This window comes from Paroedura picta, chromosome 5, assembly GCF_049243985.1.
Source record: "Paroedura picta isolate Pp20150507F chromosome 5, Ppicta_v3.0, whole genome shotgun sequence".
Classification (NCBI taxonomy): domain Eukaryota; kingdom Metazoa; phylum Chordata; class Lepidosauria; order Squamata; family Gekkonidae; genus Paroedura; species Paroedura picta.
The window spans coordinates 131,079,490-131,094,554 of record NC_135373.1 but is presented as its reverse complement, the minus strand read 5'-3'; the positions used below and the strand labels follow the sequence as shown (position 1 = coordinate 131,094,554).

The following is a 15,065-nucleotide window of genomic DNA, read 5'->3' as shown; positions in this document are numbered from 1 at the left end:
CTTTCTGCCCGGCCTCGGCGTGCAATTAATTGGGAAAGGGGTTGCAAAGCCCCCTTCCTTCCTGCAATGTGTCTCTTCTCCCTTCCCGGCTGGCTCGTGCTGATGCGACCGCGGCGTGTGACGCTTTAATCAAAGCCATTTGTTAGGAGCGAGCTTTCATTTTTTTGGGGGGGGGGGGGGGAGAGGGAGGAAGCCCCCCCCCCGCTCGGGATGGCTGCAAAGCCGCCGCGCAGTGCGTGGCTTTTGTCGTTCGCCATCATTTGTAGTGTGTGCGGGTGTGTGTTTTAGGGGGGGTCTTTTCCGTAGCCCCCCCAGCCCTCCCCCACACGCACGCATGCTCTCTCTCCCCCCACCCTTTCTCCCGAGTGCTCCGCACAATCAACCCGGCTCGCTTTCTGCACGGCGCTCCTTTCTCGCCGCACCGACCGACCGTGCTGTGGAGCCCGAAAGTGGGGAGGGGGGAAAGCCACGCACCGGCCGCTTCTCGGGGGGAGGGAGGGGAGGGGGAGAGCCCTGGCAGCAACTCATGCAGAAAAAGGAGAAAAGTTTTGGTAAGGCCACCGTCGCCTCCGGGGGAGGAGGGGGAGGGCTGTAGCGTGCATGCGTTTTGTTTGGGGGGGGCCTGATGTGGGGCGGGGATTTTGCATTTGGGGGTCAGGGATTGGGGTCGGTGGGAGAGGAGCTAAGATGCATCTTTTCTGGAACGCCGTTCCGAGATCGGATTAATTTTGGTTAGCCCTTTCTTTTTTATTTTACCAAACCGTCTACTTTATGTTTTTGGCTGCATGCGGTTCCCCCCCCCCTCTCTCTTTTGCACAAAACCCAAAGAGAGAAGAGAAGAGAAAATAAGCGGCGCCTGATTTGGGCTAACTACACAAAAGGGGGGGGGGTGGAGGTGGCTTTGTTGTCAAGAGTGCGTTTCCTCGTCCTGGTGTTTCTTTCTTCTTTTAATTCTTTATCTCTCCCCCCCCCTCTCTTTCTCTCTCTTTTTTTTTTTGCATGTGAACCGCATCAAAATTGAGCTAGGTCTTGCAAATCTCATGTTGGCCTTTGCCAACCGCTAGCACTTTGCTGCCATGGTAACTGTAATTAAACTGATAAGAGTGGAAAAATGCCAGTATCTCTTGGAGTCTTACAGCTGCATTGGAAAGAAATGGGGGGGGGTGGAGGGAGAGTCGAATTGGCTTCCAGAAGGACCCTACTGTTATTATTTTATTTTGAGGAGGGGGGGGGGGAGAAAGAGAGAGCCGGAGAGAAGACTGAGGTGGGTTTTAAAAGAGTAGACCAGTCCGGAGACTTTGCAAAGATACTAACCCTCTCTGGTCTCAGATCTTGGTGTGAGAGGGATTTGGGGGGTGGGGGGGAGGTCTGTCCACGTCCTTCTTGGAGGGCTATGGGGAAAGATGTGGGCCAGTGAACAGCAAAACTAGCTTTTAGGCCCAAACCAGCTTCCGGAAAGGCGGCTTCTTAATGCCTTCTTTTGAATGGGGGCTCCTGGCTTTTGGGGTGGGTGGGCTGTTTGTGTTCTCCCCCCACCCACCCACCCACAGCAACATCTCTTTCCTCAAGATCTCTTGCTAAACCCACATTCATGGCATGGGGTGGTGTGAGAGGAAAATGGGTCCCTTTAAAAAGAAAAATTAACGAGTAGGGGAAGTAATTAGTGCCCTTTGGACAAAAGGTCCCATATTCTGAATTGTACGAGGTTTTTAAATGGTGTCTGTGGGGAACTCCTGGGTTGGGAGTTTCACTTACTTTTGGTGTGCTCGGCTGTGTGTGTGTGTGTGTGTGTTCTCGGTGTGTGTATATTGGGGGGTGAATGGCACAGAACAGCGCATAATGGAAGCAGTGGAGCGTCCGCCTGGTTCACAATGCGATCCGGGCAATTAAAAGCTCACCGGAGCTTTTAAAACAAAATGGTTCGGCATCCCCCCCTTCTCTCCCTCCCCCTTTCCCTGTACAAGCTATTATTTGTGTGTCTCTCCTTTAATTATGATTTCCCTTAAACTGTCAAATAATTCAAAAGTAGCAGGGGCCTCTGAGGGAAGAAGGAATTCTCCCCCCCCCCCTTCCATAATTTGCACGGTGGTTTCACAGTCGCTCCTGAGGGGCTGGGGAGAAAAAAACTGGAAGTATTTTATCAAGTTGGCTTGCCTTCAAACCCTGCTTCCCCCCCCCTTCCCCCAATAATGAAGGTGATGTGGGGTTTTTTGGCAGAGTGGAAAGAGCTTTTAGCAAAGATGCTTATTCCATCACGATGGAAATCTGGTTTTTATCCCCCGCTATATGTGTCCAGTCTGAATGGACTTAAAGTTTGAACTCTGTGGGAATGCACAAACTCATAAACCTAAAGGATAGATTCAAACGAGTAGCCGTGTTGGTCTGAAGTAGCACAATAAAATCAGAGTCCAGTAGCAACTTTAAGACCAACAAAGATTTATTCAAGGCGCGAGCTTTCGAAGGGTGCTTGCACTCGAAAGCTCACGCCTTGAATAAATCTTTGTTGGTCTTAAAGGTGCCACTCTGATTTCAAAAACCTAAGTACTCGAGGGAGGCCATGTAAACTTTTTGCCTCAAGGAAAGGCACCTTGACTTCTGAAATAATTCCCACTCTGGACTTGCACCTTAAGCTTTGGGAACAGCCAGCTGCTTAAACATAACTGTTGCCTTTGAGACCCCTTGGCGAGTGGCAAAACGTACATTTAACGCGTGCACCCTGTATTTCTTCCATCAGACAACTCAAAAATGCCGTGGGTAGGGTGGGGTGGGGTTCCCAGAAGGCCTCCCATTCAGAGAAACCCTGCTTTTCCCTGTCAGCTCTGTCCATTCCAACGATACTCCCAAGACAATAACGAAGGAAAACCCCGTGCAAACTTTATTTGCCTGGATATCGCCACGTTGGAAGGAAATTATTTTTGCGGGAACCCAACAAGAACAAAACCTCCTTTTTAATCAGAGAAAAGGGTTACCAAGCTTATGGAGGGAGGCGGTTGTATGAACCGAATGCGGCTATCCCTGAAGGGTTTTGAAGGCCTGACATTGGGGGATTGGTTTATCTTAACTCATGGCAGTGTGTGTACGGCGTTTGTTTTGGAGTTTGCTCCAAAAATCAAGCGAAGATCTCCCCATGCTTAAGGTCTTCAGCCCCTCCTGGTTTCCCGGGCCAAAAAGTCAGCATATGTTTTCGCTTCTCACTAAAATCCGTGAGATTTGAAAGATGCTTCTTGCGTGTATTTCACCTGTGCCAGAAATCGGTTGGGAGTACCCCCCCCCTCCCCAATTCTGTCCATTTGTTGTTGTGGCCAACCTCAACCCTCGAAAGGCCAGAAGAAGTTCAAGGCTTTTCTGCCCTGTGAATCTGAAAATAATAGTGTCTCGTATACAGGAAAACCCCGTGTGCTAGGCAACAAACACTGTTAATCTGCAACAACCGCAAAAAAAAAATTCTATCATAAGTCAAGCAAGTCTAAGGTGACCATTTCCCATTTGAAAACTTGGCAGGCTGTTGAGCCGTGACTGTATTAGTGTCAAAGTCGCAATCCCATTCATAACATAAAAAATGGTTCAGTTGCAGCCATCTTTTTGGAGAAACGCAGTTGTTCGCTTTTCTACTTGCTTAACTCGAGGATGCTGTGCTATATTGTCTGTCTGTGACAGATGTCTGTCTGTGCCCGAGGGGGGGGGGTGTTGTTAGTGCCTAGGTGTAGCTACACATACCTGGCAAGCCCCAGAGAATCCCTGGTTCAAATCTCAGCTTGGCCATAATTTCACCAGACTGCCTTAAAGTAGCTATTATCTTTTCGTTCTGATCAGCAGCTGGGTCTGGTGTCATACAGATCGTACTTGGGGGTTGTTGTAGGGGGTAACGGAATACATGAAGCTTTCTGAAGAACTGAAATGCACTTCCTGAATGCCAGGCACTTTTACATGGAGGGGGAAACCTCTAATGCAGGGGTAGTCAACCTGTGGTCCTCCAGATGTCCATGGACTGCAATTCCCATGAGCCCCTGCCAGCTGGCAGGGGCTCATGGGAATTGCAGTCCATGGACATCTGGAGGACCACAGGTTGACTACCCCTGCTCTAATGTACACATCAGTAATATTTTGATAAAATATTTTCCAAATGAGAAGTAAATCTCAACCACTGTACTTGACCACACGACCTTTTGAGGGTGGTCCCTTCTGTGCATGGAAAACAGCATTTTACAAAGGGTTTGCAGTGGTTAGGGCTCTCTTGCTTCCCCTCCAAGTCTTTTTTTCCCCCCTAAGGTCTGTAGGTTTTGCATAGGGAGGCTTTGAGCAGTTCCTTAGGGGGGAAAGTCTTCTTCTGCAATCTCTCTGCTTCTCAGCAAAATAGTCTTCCACCTGGAAGATAAGACTAGGCTGTCCCTCCAAAGGATCTTGCATCTCCTGGTGCGTTTGATTCTCTGGTTTTGATTCTCTGGTGTTGATTGCGGCTGACTTTAGGGAAGGAACCACTGAACAGGTGGTAGTGCTGGCTTGCAGCTGGTATGGCAGACAAGCAGGCAGTGAACCCATTCAGTTCTTTAAAGAGGTGCAGTTATTAAAGAGGTAGCAGCTTATTCTTAACGCAGAGCTTCGCACAGCTTGCCTGGAAACAGTCAATAGAAGCAAAACCTCTTGGAAGTTATTCACACCTTTAGTAGAAAGCGGCGTATCCAGTGGTCTGGGAATCACAGGCTGCCCATGTTGCCTTTATATCTTCACAGATGACCTCATATCTGCAGCAAGGATATTATTCCTTGATTATTTATTGGCCGACTTACTTTGTGTGTGTTTTTTAATATTCTTTTAATTGCAGGGCCCAAATTGCCTCTGAACACCTGCTCACAGCTGCCCATTTGGGGACCATCAATTTCTGCTTTGCATGCTTCACTTCTTGAGATTAAAAAAAAGATTTTTTTTTTTGAGTTTGCAGTGCTCTTAGACAGGAAGCTGGCAGTTCTTGGCGAATGTTTTGTTCGAAGCTTTCCTGCCGACACCTTGAACTAGGAGAGAGACATATTGTGCATTAGCCTCCTTTCATCCTTCGGAACGTGATGGACTGTTTTGCAGAATCATAGGATTATAGAGTTGGAAGGGACTTCCAGGTTCATCTAGTCCAGCCCACTGCAGAACGCAGGAAATTCACAACTACCTGCCCACCCATGGTGACCACAATTCCATGCCCAGGTTATGCCCCCCCTCCCCAGTCTGGTTGGCAGGAAATTCACTTCCTGACCCTAAAGTAGCAATCAACATTTTCCTGGGTATGCAAGAAAGGGCCACAAGAGCCAAGCACTGACACAATCCGTTCTGTCCACCCTCTTACCATCCACCTAAATTGGCAGAAGTTCCCAGATATATGAATACTTCAATTCTCGTTCAATAGGCATCACCTATCTTGCATGGATTAAAGGCCTGCCTCTTCCAGCAACCCTTTCCACGTCCCCTTCTGAACGTGAATTGCCTTCTGCAGTAGTTCTAAGGATAGATAGCTCACATTTTAAGGCTTGTGGCCATGCAAGTGTGATTGTGAGAAGTAGCTTCTGCATAGGACTATCCTGTGCGCTTGGTTGTGCATGTGTGAAATCTGTGATCACCTGTGTGGGTCTTTCTCCCCCAATTTGCACTGTTCTGCTACGCTGCATGGTTCCTGTCCAGTGAGAAAAACCTAGATGGCTGGCTTGGTTCACATGATTATAATCTACACACACTCCAGGTGACGTTACGGCAGGGGGGAAGGTTTGTGCATGAGTGCGCATGTACAGTGTCTCACCTGTTCGGCAAGTTTTTCAATTGTTATCCAGTGTATGACAGAACTAGTTTTGGGCACACTTTCCGTGGGCTGCATAATGTTCGTCCAATGCACCTTCGCTATCATTTGCAAACAGGTCTTGCTGTTTCACAGCAAAACCCAGTTGCAAAGTGCATTGGAAATGGATCGGAAGTGCATTATTCAGCATGTGCGAAAGTGCCTCTAGTCTGCATTGAGGTACTTGTGTGGCGTCTCCCCATCTCCAGGATTAGATTGGCACTGGAGAGGCAGGCAGGAATTCTGGATCGGTGCCTGCTGAACTCCCTGTTGAGTTACCATTATGCACATGTCAGACAATGCGCTTCCAATGTACTTTAGAAGTGCAAATGCCCATTGAAAGTGCATTATACCCCTGCAGGGCACTTAACTCTGCAGCTGCCAATCTATTAGAGGTTCCTGGTCCCAGAGCTCCTGGGCTCGACCTGGGTCATGGACTTCTCGGTCCTAGTCCCGACCTGGTGGAACCAGCTCACAGGAGAGCTGAGGGCCCTGACGGAGCGGTCATAGTTCCGCAGGGCCTGTAAAACGGAGCTCTTCTGCCAGGTCATTGGTTGAGGCCAGTTTTAAGATTGATGGGCTACGTTATACCATCCAGCAAACTCCTCTGGGGGGATGACTGTGGGAGGTAGGAGGGATCTAGCCATCCTGGAGTGTTAGGATTATGTCCGGTTTACAGGGCTGCAGTTTTAATGGGTTTAATGTCTTACGTAACCCGCCTGGAGTCCTAAGAAAGAGGTGGGCTATAAATCAGCCGATCAATTAATCTAGTGGTGCAGAATAAGTACAAACGTGCAGCCTGCATGTTTTGTGGATGGCTTCCATGGGTTGGCTTGGTTCATTACAACAACATGCTTGCTTTATGTCTTACTTTCTCTCAGCTGCTTGGGCTGGGGAAAGTCAGGGGCACCTGGTTATCTTGGTTTATTTGCCACAGCAGGCACATTCTGCAGAGATTCATTTGCTGGGTTTTTATTTAAAAAGGGGGGAAAAAAAACCCTGTACCTGTATTTAAAGGTTTCTTCCACAACGATGCACACCTTTGTAAAAAAATAAAAAGTAATTGGGAGGCCAGGCCAGTGACATCGACTGCAGACCAGAGCAGCTCCTTATCTTGATGTTGCCCAGCATGAAGGTCTATCAGTGCAGTTTTTGCTCTTAGGTACTTAATATTTTAGCAGGTTCTAGCTGCCTACAGCTGCTTCTGCTGCAGAAACGGTTGAAAAAAGAGATCTTGGCTGCCCTCAGACTTATCAGTGGGTGGGAAAGCTCTCTCTGTGTTTTTGGGTAGAAGGCTCTTGACGAGAATCTCTTCCCTCCCCCCCCCTTCTCCTCCTCTGCTCTGACAGATGCCAATCTGACCTTTTCCAAGGCTCATCTGTCTTCCCGAGTCCTTTTTTTTCCTGAGGAATGGGAACAGGCGATGCGGCTTACATTTGAAATCAGGATAGAGCCTCTTTTTGGATACACTATTCCACATTCGTCTGTAAGTAACTGGGTTGCATAGGGTGAGATAGTTAGCCAGCATCGCTTCGTGGTTAGAGCAGGGGTAGTCAACCTGCGGTCCTCCAGATGTCCATGGGCTACAATTCCCATGAGCCCCTGCCAGCAAATGCTGGCAGGGGCTCATGGGAATTGTAGTCCATGGACATCTGGAGGACCACAGGTTGACTACCCCTGCGTTAGAGGATTGGTCTGGGGCTAGAGAAATGTGGCTTAAAACCTCGCTTGGCTGTGAATCCCAGTAAGGTGTCTTGGGCTGTTCTCTCTGTTGTCATTTTTGTTACCTTGCTAAGATGGTTGTGAAGATAAAATGGGAACAGAAGAACATGTGTACAGCCCTCAGATTCTAGGAAGAAGGTCGGGAGAGACACGTCACGGATACGTTGAATCGGCATTAGGAAGAAGAAGAGCTGGTTTTTATATGCCGCTTTTCTCTACCCGAAGGAGTCTCAGAACGGCATAAAGTCACCTTCCCTTTCCTCTCCCCACAACAGACACCCTGTGAGGTGGGTGATGCTGAGAGAGCCCTGATATCACTGCTTGGTCAGAACAGCTTTACCAGGGCTGTGGGGAGCCCAAGGTCACCCAGCTGGCTGCATGTGGGGGAGTGCAGAATCAAACCTGGCTTGCCAGATTAGAAGTTCGCACTCGTAACCACTGTACCAAACTGGCGAGAACAGTGAGATTCAAGTCCACTGCCCCAAAGCATTTCTCCTGTGTTCTGGTCTATCTGGTTACAATGTACATTGTAACTTTGTATCCCTTCTTTACAGCAACATTCCTCACTTCTGATTTGGATATAAGTACACCAGGATTTCCATTCCAATTTGTATCTGATGAAGGAGCTTTGACTCTCCAAAGTGCATCTCCCCCCCCCCCAAAAAAAAAACCTTTCTGGTCTTTAAAGGCCTATTGGACTCGAATCTACAAATTTACATCTTGCGTCAAAACCTTACCTATGTAAAATAGCTACACTTGTGCATTCATTTGTCATCTTGAGCAGGAGCCCTGACAGTTTCAGGCAGCTTAGGGCCAGCAAGTGTCTTTTGGGTTGCAGTGTGCATTTTCGGTTAGGTGTTAACATACAATAATGGCAGTAGAATTCTTGTGTTAAACTTCATGGCACTCTTTAAGAGTTCGTGATCTCCACCCCTTCCCCAAATTAAAAATGAAACTGAGGGACTTGTTACTGTATCTGTTCCGATACCGCAGTTTGTTGCTCTGCTCTCTCTGTCGTCCCCTAAATCCTGTTTAAATCCGAGTTTGCAGCAAGTTCTTTGGAGCAAGGAAGAAATGTCGTTGGGAAAGCCTTCAACTTACAGATACTGGTGCTTGTCCTGTCGTTCATCCATCCATCCATCCATCCATCCATCCATCCATCCATCCATCCATCCATCCATCCATCCATCCATCCATCCATCCATCCATCCATCCATCCATTCATTCATTCATTCATTCATTCTTTGATTTATATACCACCGCTTTTCTCGTAGACAAATGGAGGTTCACATAATAAAAATCAGTAAAACACAATAAAACCCCATAACATCTTATCACAACAACCAGTGGAAGGCAGTAAAAATAGCCCCTTCCCCTCCCTCCGTGTTCAGCCAGGGGCCGAGTTATCTCCCATTGGGAGTGAAGTGCCATACAGATTATGCTTCAGAAGGGGTCCTCAGATGGAGTAATGGGATTCCACCCTGGCCTCAACCATACACCTGGCGGAAGAGCTCTGTCTTACAGGCCCTGTGGAAAGCTGACAACTCCAGCAGGGCCCTCAGCTCTTCTGGGAGCTCATTCCACCAGGTTGGGGCCAGACCAAAAAGGCCCTAGGCTGGGTCGAGGCCAGGTGAATGTCTCTGGGGCCTGGGACAACCAGTAGATTCCTAACCACATTGCGCAAAGCCCTGCGGGGGGGGGGGGGCATAAGCAAGCAAGCAGTTCCACAGGTAAGTAGGACCCAGACCGCGTATTGCCTTAAAGGTCATTACCTTATAAGGTCGTCTTCAGAATACTGGTATTCGAATACGTGATACAGAAGACCCTCTTGCCCTTTTTGATGAATGAATGAAATTCACTGACCTACAGCCCATTTTTCTCAGTGAAACTCCCTTATATAATGTCTATAAAACCATGGCAAGTTAGTACAGCCATGGGGATAAAGATGGGCAGTCATTTTAGTCTGTAGCAGTAGAATAGTGCAAGAGTTCAGTAGCTTCTTAAAGTCAAGCATAATTGGTGACGGAATGTTCATGCATGACTCACTGCTCAGGATCGTAGAGCTGGATGGGGCCTCCAGGGTCATCTAGTCCAACCCCCTGAAGGATGCAGGAAATTCACAACTACCTGCCAACTACCACTTCTTCAGTATCTGGTTTCAATCTCCCCCATGGCAGGGGAAAAATACAAGAATCCAGTAGCGCCTTAAAGACTGGTGAAATTTGTGGCAGATTCAGGTGGGTTGGTCTGAAGTAGCAGAACAAAATTTGAGTCCAAAGGCACCTTTAAGGCCAACAAAGTTTTATTCAGTAATAATAAAACTTTGTTGGTCCTCAAGGTGCCTTTGGACTCAAAACGGGGGGCAATGTGTATGCTTTTGTGAGTCACTGCTCTCTTCTTCAAGGTGCTACTGGATTCTTGCTCTTTTCTATTGCCATGAGGATGACTGTGAGCATGGTTTTCCAACCCACTGCCTTTATAGCAAAATCTCTATTTGCAAGACTTCATGGGTGGTGGGGCTGGGGAGAGGCATGCCGCCTAAAGACTCTGTGCTTTGCAGGGAGCTAACCTTTAGTATCTGTGCCGAGCCTGACTGTTTTAAATAGAATGCCTGTCTCCTTGTTCTTTAAACTGGGACACGGCCCCACTGCCGACTTAGCCAGAACGGCAGCAATAAGTTCCAGACCTCGGCCTTTTGTCTTGTCCTCTTCTTCCCTTCCCAGTTCCCCACTCAGTTAAAAATATATGTCCCACCTTTTGAAAAGTTCAAGGCATGCAGCCAATCATAACAATTTAAAAACCGCAAGCCATGATTTCTCTGTGATGGCCCTGCCAGTTTACTCCAGAGGTCTCCCAGTTCAAGCCCCCAAACCAGGTGCTGACAAAATTTCAGACTCTGGACTCTGCTTCGATGGTTCTTCTACATCAGTGGTTCTCAACCTGGGGGTCAGGACCCCTTTGGGGGTCGAACAAACCTTTCACGGGTCACGGCAGGGCAAGCAGCTTGGCCGGCAGACACCATCCACACAACAGCCTTGCGGGGTAGATCGAGATAGAGCGTTTGTCTATATGGAGCAGCGGAAAAGAGTGAAATCGGTGTGGTGGGACAAGTGTTTAAGTATTTGGAAGGTTGTCACTTGGAGGAGGGTTGGATGCTGTTTCTGTTGGCTGCAGAGGAGAGGACACGCAGTAATGGGTTTAAACTACAAGTACAATGATATAGGCTAGATATCAGGAAAAAACATTTCACAGTCAGAGTAGTTCAGCTGTGGAATAGGCTCCCTAAGGAGGTGGTGAGCTCCCCCTCACTGGCAGTCTTCAAGCAAAGGTTGGATGCACACTTTTCTTGGATGCTTTAGGATGCTTAGGGCTGATCCTGCGTTGAGCAGGGGGTTGGACTAGATGGCCTGTATGGCCCCTTCCAACTCTAGGATTCTATGATTCTAAGTGGAAAACTGAACTGAGAAACCCTGGGGAAAAGCCAATTGATATACCATCATAAACAATGGATCTTCACGCTATTGGTCAGTTTTGGCTTAATTCCTGTGAAAGAACACTTGCATAATTATATGGTTGGGGGTCACCAGAACATGAGGAACTGTATTAAAGGACTGCGCCATTAGGAAGGTTGAGAACTACTGGTCTACATGCTCATGTCTTCTTTATCCCTATCCTGGACATTAGGGTTTCATTTCAATGGGATCCACATCTCTTGTGCTAACTTTTTCCTTCTCTCTAATAAATGGAGGCAATTTAACTGTTTGAATGGAGAAGGGGATGTTCCGGAGAAAGGAGCCCTAGTTGCTAGTATGTTTCAGTGTGTAGAAGAAGAAGAGTTGGTTTTTATACCCTGCTTTTCACTGCCCGAAAGAGTCTCAGTGGGGCTCACGATTGTCTTCCCTTCCTCTCCCCACAACAGAAACCCTGTGAGGGAGGTGGGCCTGAGAGAGTTCTGGCAGGACTGCTTGGTCACAACAGCACTATCAGGACTATGAATAGGCCAAGGTCAACCAGCTGGCTGTAGCCTTTTGGAGTTCTGATTAGCAGAAACACTGAGGCTGAATGTGATCCTTTTTGGCGGCAGCATTTGTTAAATCCTCTGGTTGGAAAGCGCCCCTTGCCTGTTACATTATCTGATCAATCGCTCTGTCCGCCCACTGCCCTTGGTTCAAACAGTTGCAAGAAGCAAGACAGATGCCCAAATAGTGGTAATTTCCACAGGTTACTAATTGCCATAAATTTTAAATTATTACCTTTAGTACAATACAAAATAGGTGTTGTTAATGTGGATTTTGATTAGTTAGGTACACAAACACACACGAGTGCCTAGAAAATCGGTAATAAACTTGAGCATACCTGTTAGATTTTGCGTTATTAATTCTGTGGATACCTTTCAAAGGACGAAGGGCCCTCGAGAGCTGAGGCGAGCTTGTTAAAAGAAATAAAAGCAATGCTTCTTAATTACAGGCATCCTTCCTCCGTCTTAAATCATCTCCCCGTAACAAAATATCGCTTCCAACTTGTCTCCGTGAGACTTCAGCATGTTGTATATTATTTAGCCGTTTTATTGTTGCTAGTGTGGTTGCCGTTTTGTATGTATGTGTGCTGCATTGACACTGGCAAGCTATGTAGAAGGGAAGTTTAGATCAGGAGCTTGCTAAAGAGTGGGAGAAGCCTTTAAGTCATTTGCAAGCTGTACTTGTGTTCATTGCGCCTCACTTCAGAAGTTATACTTGGAGAAAAGCAGATGTCTCAATGGGTCTTTCATGTTTCCATGAAGACATGCCCAGGAAAACATGTGTGGCCCCAACCAGGTCCCGGACATTCTCTGTTTGGGCCCCCACTGGGTGGAATGAGCCCCCAGAGGGAATCAGAGCCTGCAAAACAGGGATCTTCTGCTGAGCTTTTGGTTGGGGCCAATGAGCTGATAACATCTGCTGTGGCCCCCAGAACGAGAACCCCTCCCCGCCAGATATGCCCAATAAATACATCACAAGGCAATCTCCAGTCCCGCCAAGCCATCTAGCAGTAGTTTATGGTATATAAGGTTAACAGTTTATTAAGTTTAATTTCTGGAGTATTGTACCTCATATTATAATGAAGCTTGCATATTTATGTTGTGGACCACCTTGAACTGCAAGGGAGGGCAGTACAAAAAGGTAATAATTCTGCTTTGGAGGAAATCGAAAGCAGATTGGGAGATTTTTGCAGAATGGGGGCATTTTGAGGAAAGCATGAGGGAAAGTGGAATGCAACACCTCTCTCATGAGAGGCCTGGCTTCCATCAGGGTCTGGACTTCCTCCATCCTGGCCCCCAGCTCTCAGAGGAGTTCAGGGCCCCGCAGGGGCTAGCACAGTTCCGCAGGGCCTGCAAAACAGAGCTCTTCCACCAAGCTTTTGGTTAAGGCCAAGAAACCTTCCCCCACCAGATACGCCACATGGTGACCCCAAATCTGGCCACCTCATTGAGTGACAGTTCATAGGGTTATATTGGTAACAGTTGGTTTTATAATGTTGCAAGTTAACGAGTTGTTCGTTATGTATGTGCCAGAAATAGGATGAAACTCTGAAACATGAGCCTGTGTTGTAGAAATGTTATAAAATAGAATAAATAAAGCTACGTCGAAGAAGACTGGTAATCAAGCTGTGGTAATCAAGAAGGTCTGTGCCTTCCGTGGACAGAATCATAGAATCATAGAGTTGGAAGGGGCCATACAGGCCATCTAGTCCAACCCCCTGCTCAACGCAGGCTCAGCCCTAAGCATCCTAAAGCATCCGAGAAAAGTGTGTAACCAACCTTTGCTTGAAGACTGCCAGTGAGGGGAATTCACCACCTCCTTAGGCAGCCTATTCCACTGCTGAACTACTCTGATTGTGAAAAATTTCTTCCTGATATCTAGCCTATATCATTGTACTTGAAGTTTAAACCCATTACTGCGTGTCCTCTCCTCTCCAGCCAACAGAAACAGCATCCTGCCCTCCTCCAAGTGACAACCTTTCAAATACTTAAAGAGGGCTATCATGTCCCCTCTCAACCTCCTTTTCTCCAGGCCGAACATTCCCAAGTCCCTCAACAGGCCCACTTGAGACTTCACAGGTGGCAAAGAAAATGTGCAGGGTGGCATAGCCTTGGCCAACAAATAGCCCCCCCTTACACACACACACACACACACACACACGCACTCAGCCACCATTTGTAACTTCCCGATCTGCTGTAACATTGGGGAATTTTCCAAGACGGCAAGACCGACGAAGACTTTTCTGGGTGGGCGGGCTGGGGGAATGTCCTGCAGACAGTGAACTCACCTCTTTCCTCCCTCCCTCCCTCCCTTCTCGCTGCAGGTATACAAATGCTCTCAGTCCAGCCAGACACCAAGCCGAAAGGTTGTGCTGGCTGCAACCGTAAGATCAAAGACCGATATCTCCTGAAGGCCCTGGACAAGTACTGGCATGAGGACTGCCTGAAGTGCGCCTGCTGTGACTGCCGGCTGGGAGAGGTGGGCTCGACCTTGTACACCAAAGCCAACCTGATCCTGTGTCGCAGGGACTACCTGAGGTAGGAACTCCCCTCTCCCTCGGCGCGCCTCCTCCGGCTCCCCGCTCCTGTGCAGCCTGCCGCATCACCCACACAAGGGAGGCCATATGTGACTGTTGCTACGGATACCCTGCCGCATGAATATGGCAGGCATGCAGATTGTCTTGTGTGTATGTGTGTGGTGGTGGTGTGTGTGTGTGTGTGGGGGGGGGAGAGAAGAGTACCAAATCTACAAACGGATTCCCAGTCCTCATTTCGTGTGTCCGTATATGCAGCAAAAGGTTGAGGCCGGGGAAAAGGAAGTGCCAGAAAAACCTATATCTTGGGTGCTGTCATACTTTGGCGGATAGTCAGGGCCAGTGTTGGGGTTTGGCATCATGGGGCAGCTGCCAAGGTTTCAAGCTTAGCCGAGGACCTGCCCCCAGCTGGAGACGCTTAGCCCCCTTTCTTTCACCAGTGAAGCAAGCTGGACGCAAGAATATTGTGGTGTGCTGCCTATTCCATGGGCCACTCCTTGGTGGCCCAGAGATCTGTGTGACATTGCAGTGGCTTCCTTGCTCTGTATGCTCCCTGAAGAACATTGTGCTCTGCAAATATAACTTATTGCCAGTCCCTGGCCCCAGAGAGATTGGCCTGGCCTGGTGGAATAAGCAGCCAGTGAAGACCTGAGCCCTGATGGGAGTTGCCAAGATGCCTCAAGGCCTGTAAAATGATGCTCTTCCACTAGGCCTACAGTTGAGCTCGGGGCGATTCAGGTCAGGCCACCCTCCCTGTTTCTCTTCCCCTAGCTCGATCTCTCCCCTTCCCCATTTTGTCCCCCTCCCACCTGCTCATTACCTTTAAAGTGGCCAAACATGGCAAGACATTTGCACTCTGCTAATAAGAGCCTCTTGTGGCGCAGACATGCTGTCTGAAGCTGTCTGCCCATGAGGCTGGGAGTTCAATCCCAGCAGCCGGCTCAAGGTTGATTCAGCCTTCCATCCTTCCGAGGTC

General features: G+C 48.2%; 1 protein-coding gene across 5 annotated transcripts in view; it reads left to right on the top strand.

Annotated features, from left to right (window-relative positions):
* LMO3 (LIM domain only 3) overlaps nucleotides 1-15,065 on the top strand; it is a 98,956-nt gene that overhangs the window by 5,168 nt on the left and 78,723 nt on the right. For 4 of the 5 annotated variants that reach the window (XM_077340723.1, XM_077340722.1, XM_077340724.1 and 1 more), the window contains exon 2: nucleotides 13,880-14,093. In XM_077340723.1, the coding sequence (XP_077196838.1) occupies nucleotides 13,888-14,093 (206 nt within the window). In that variant the 5' untranslated portion in view covers nucleotides 13,880-13,887. Of the gene's footprint in view, nucleotides 1-449; nucleotides 552-13,879; nucleotides 14,094-15,065 lie in introns of those variants that run through there. The other variant, XM_077340720.1, reaches the window with a different exon arrangement.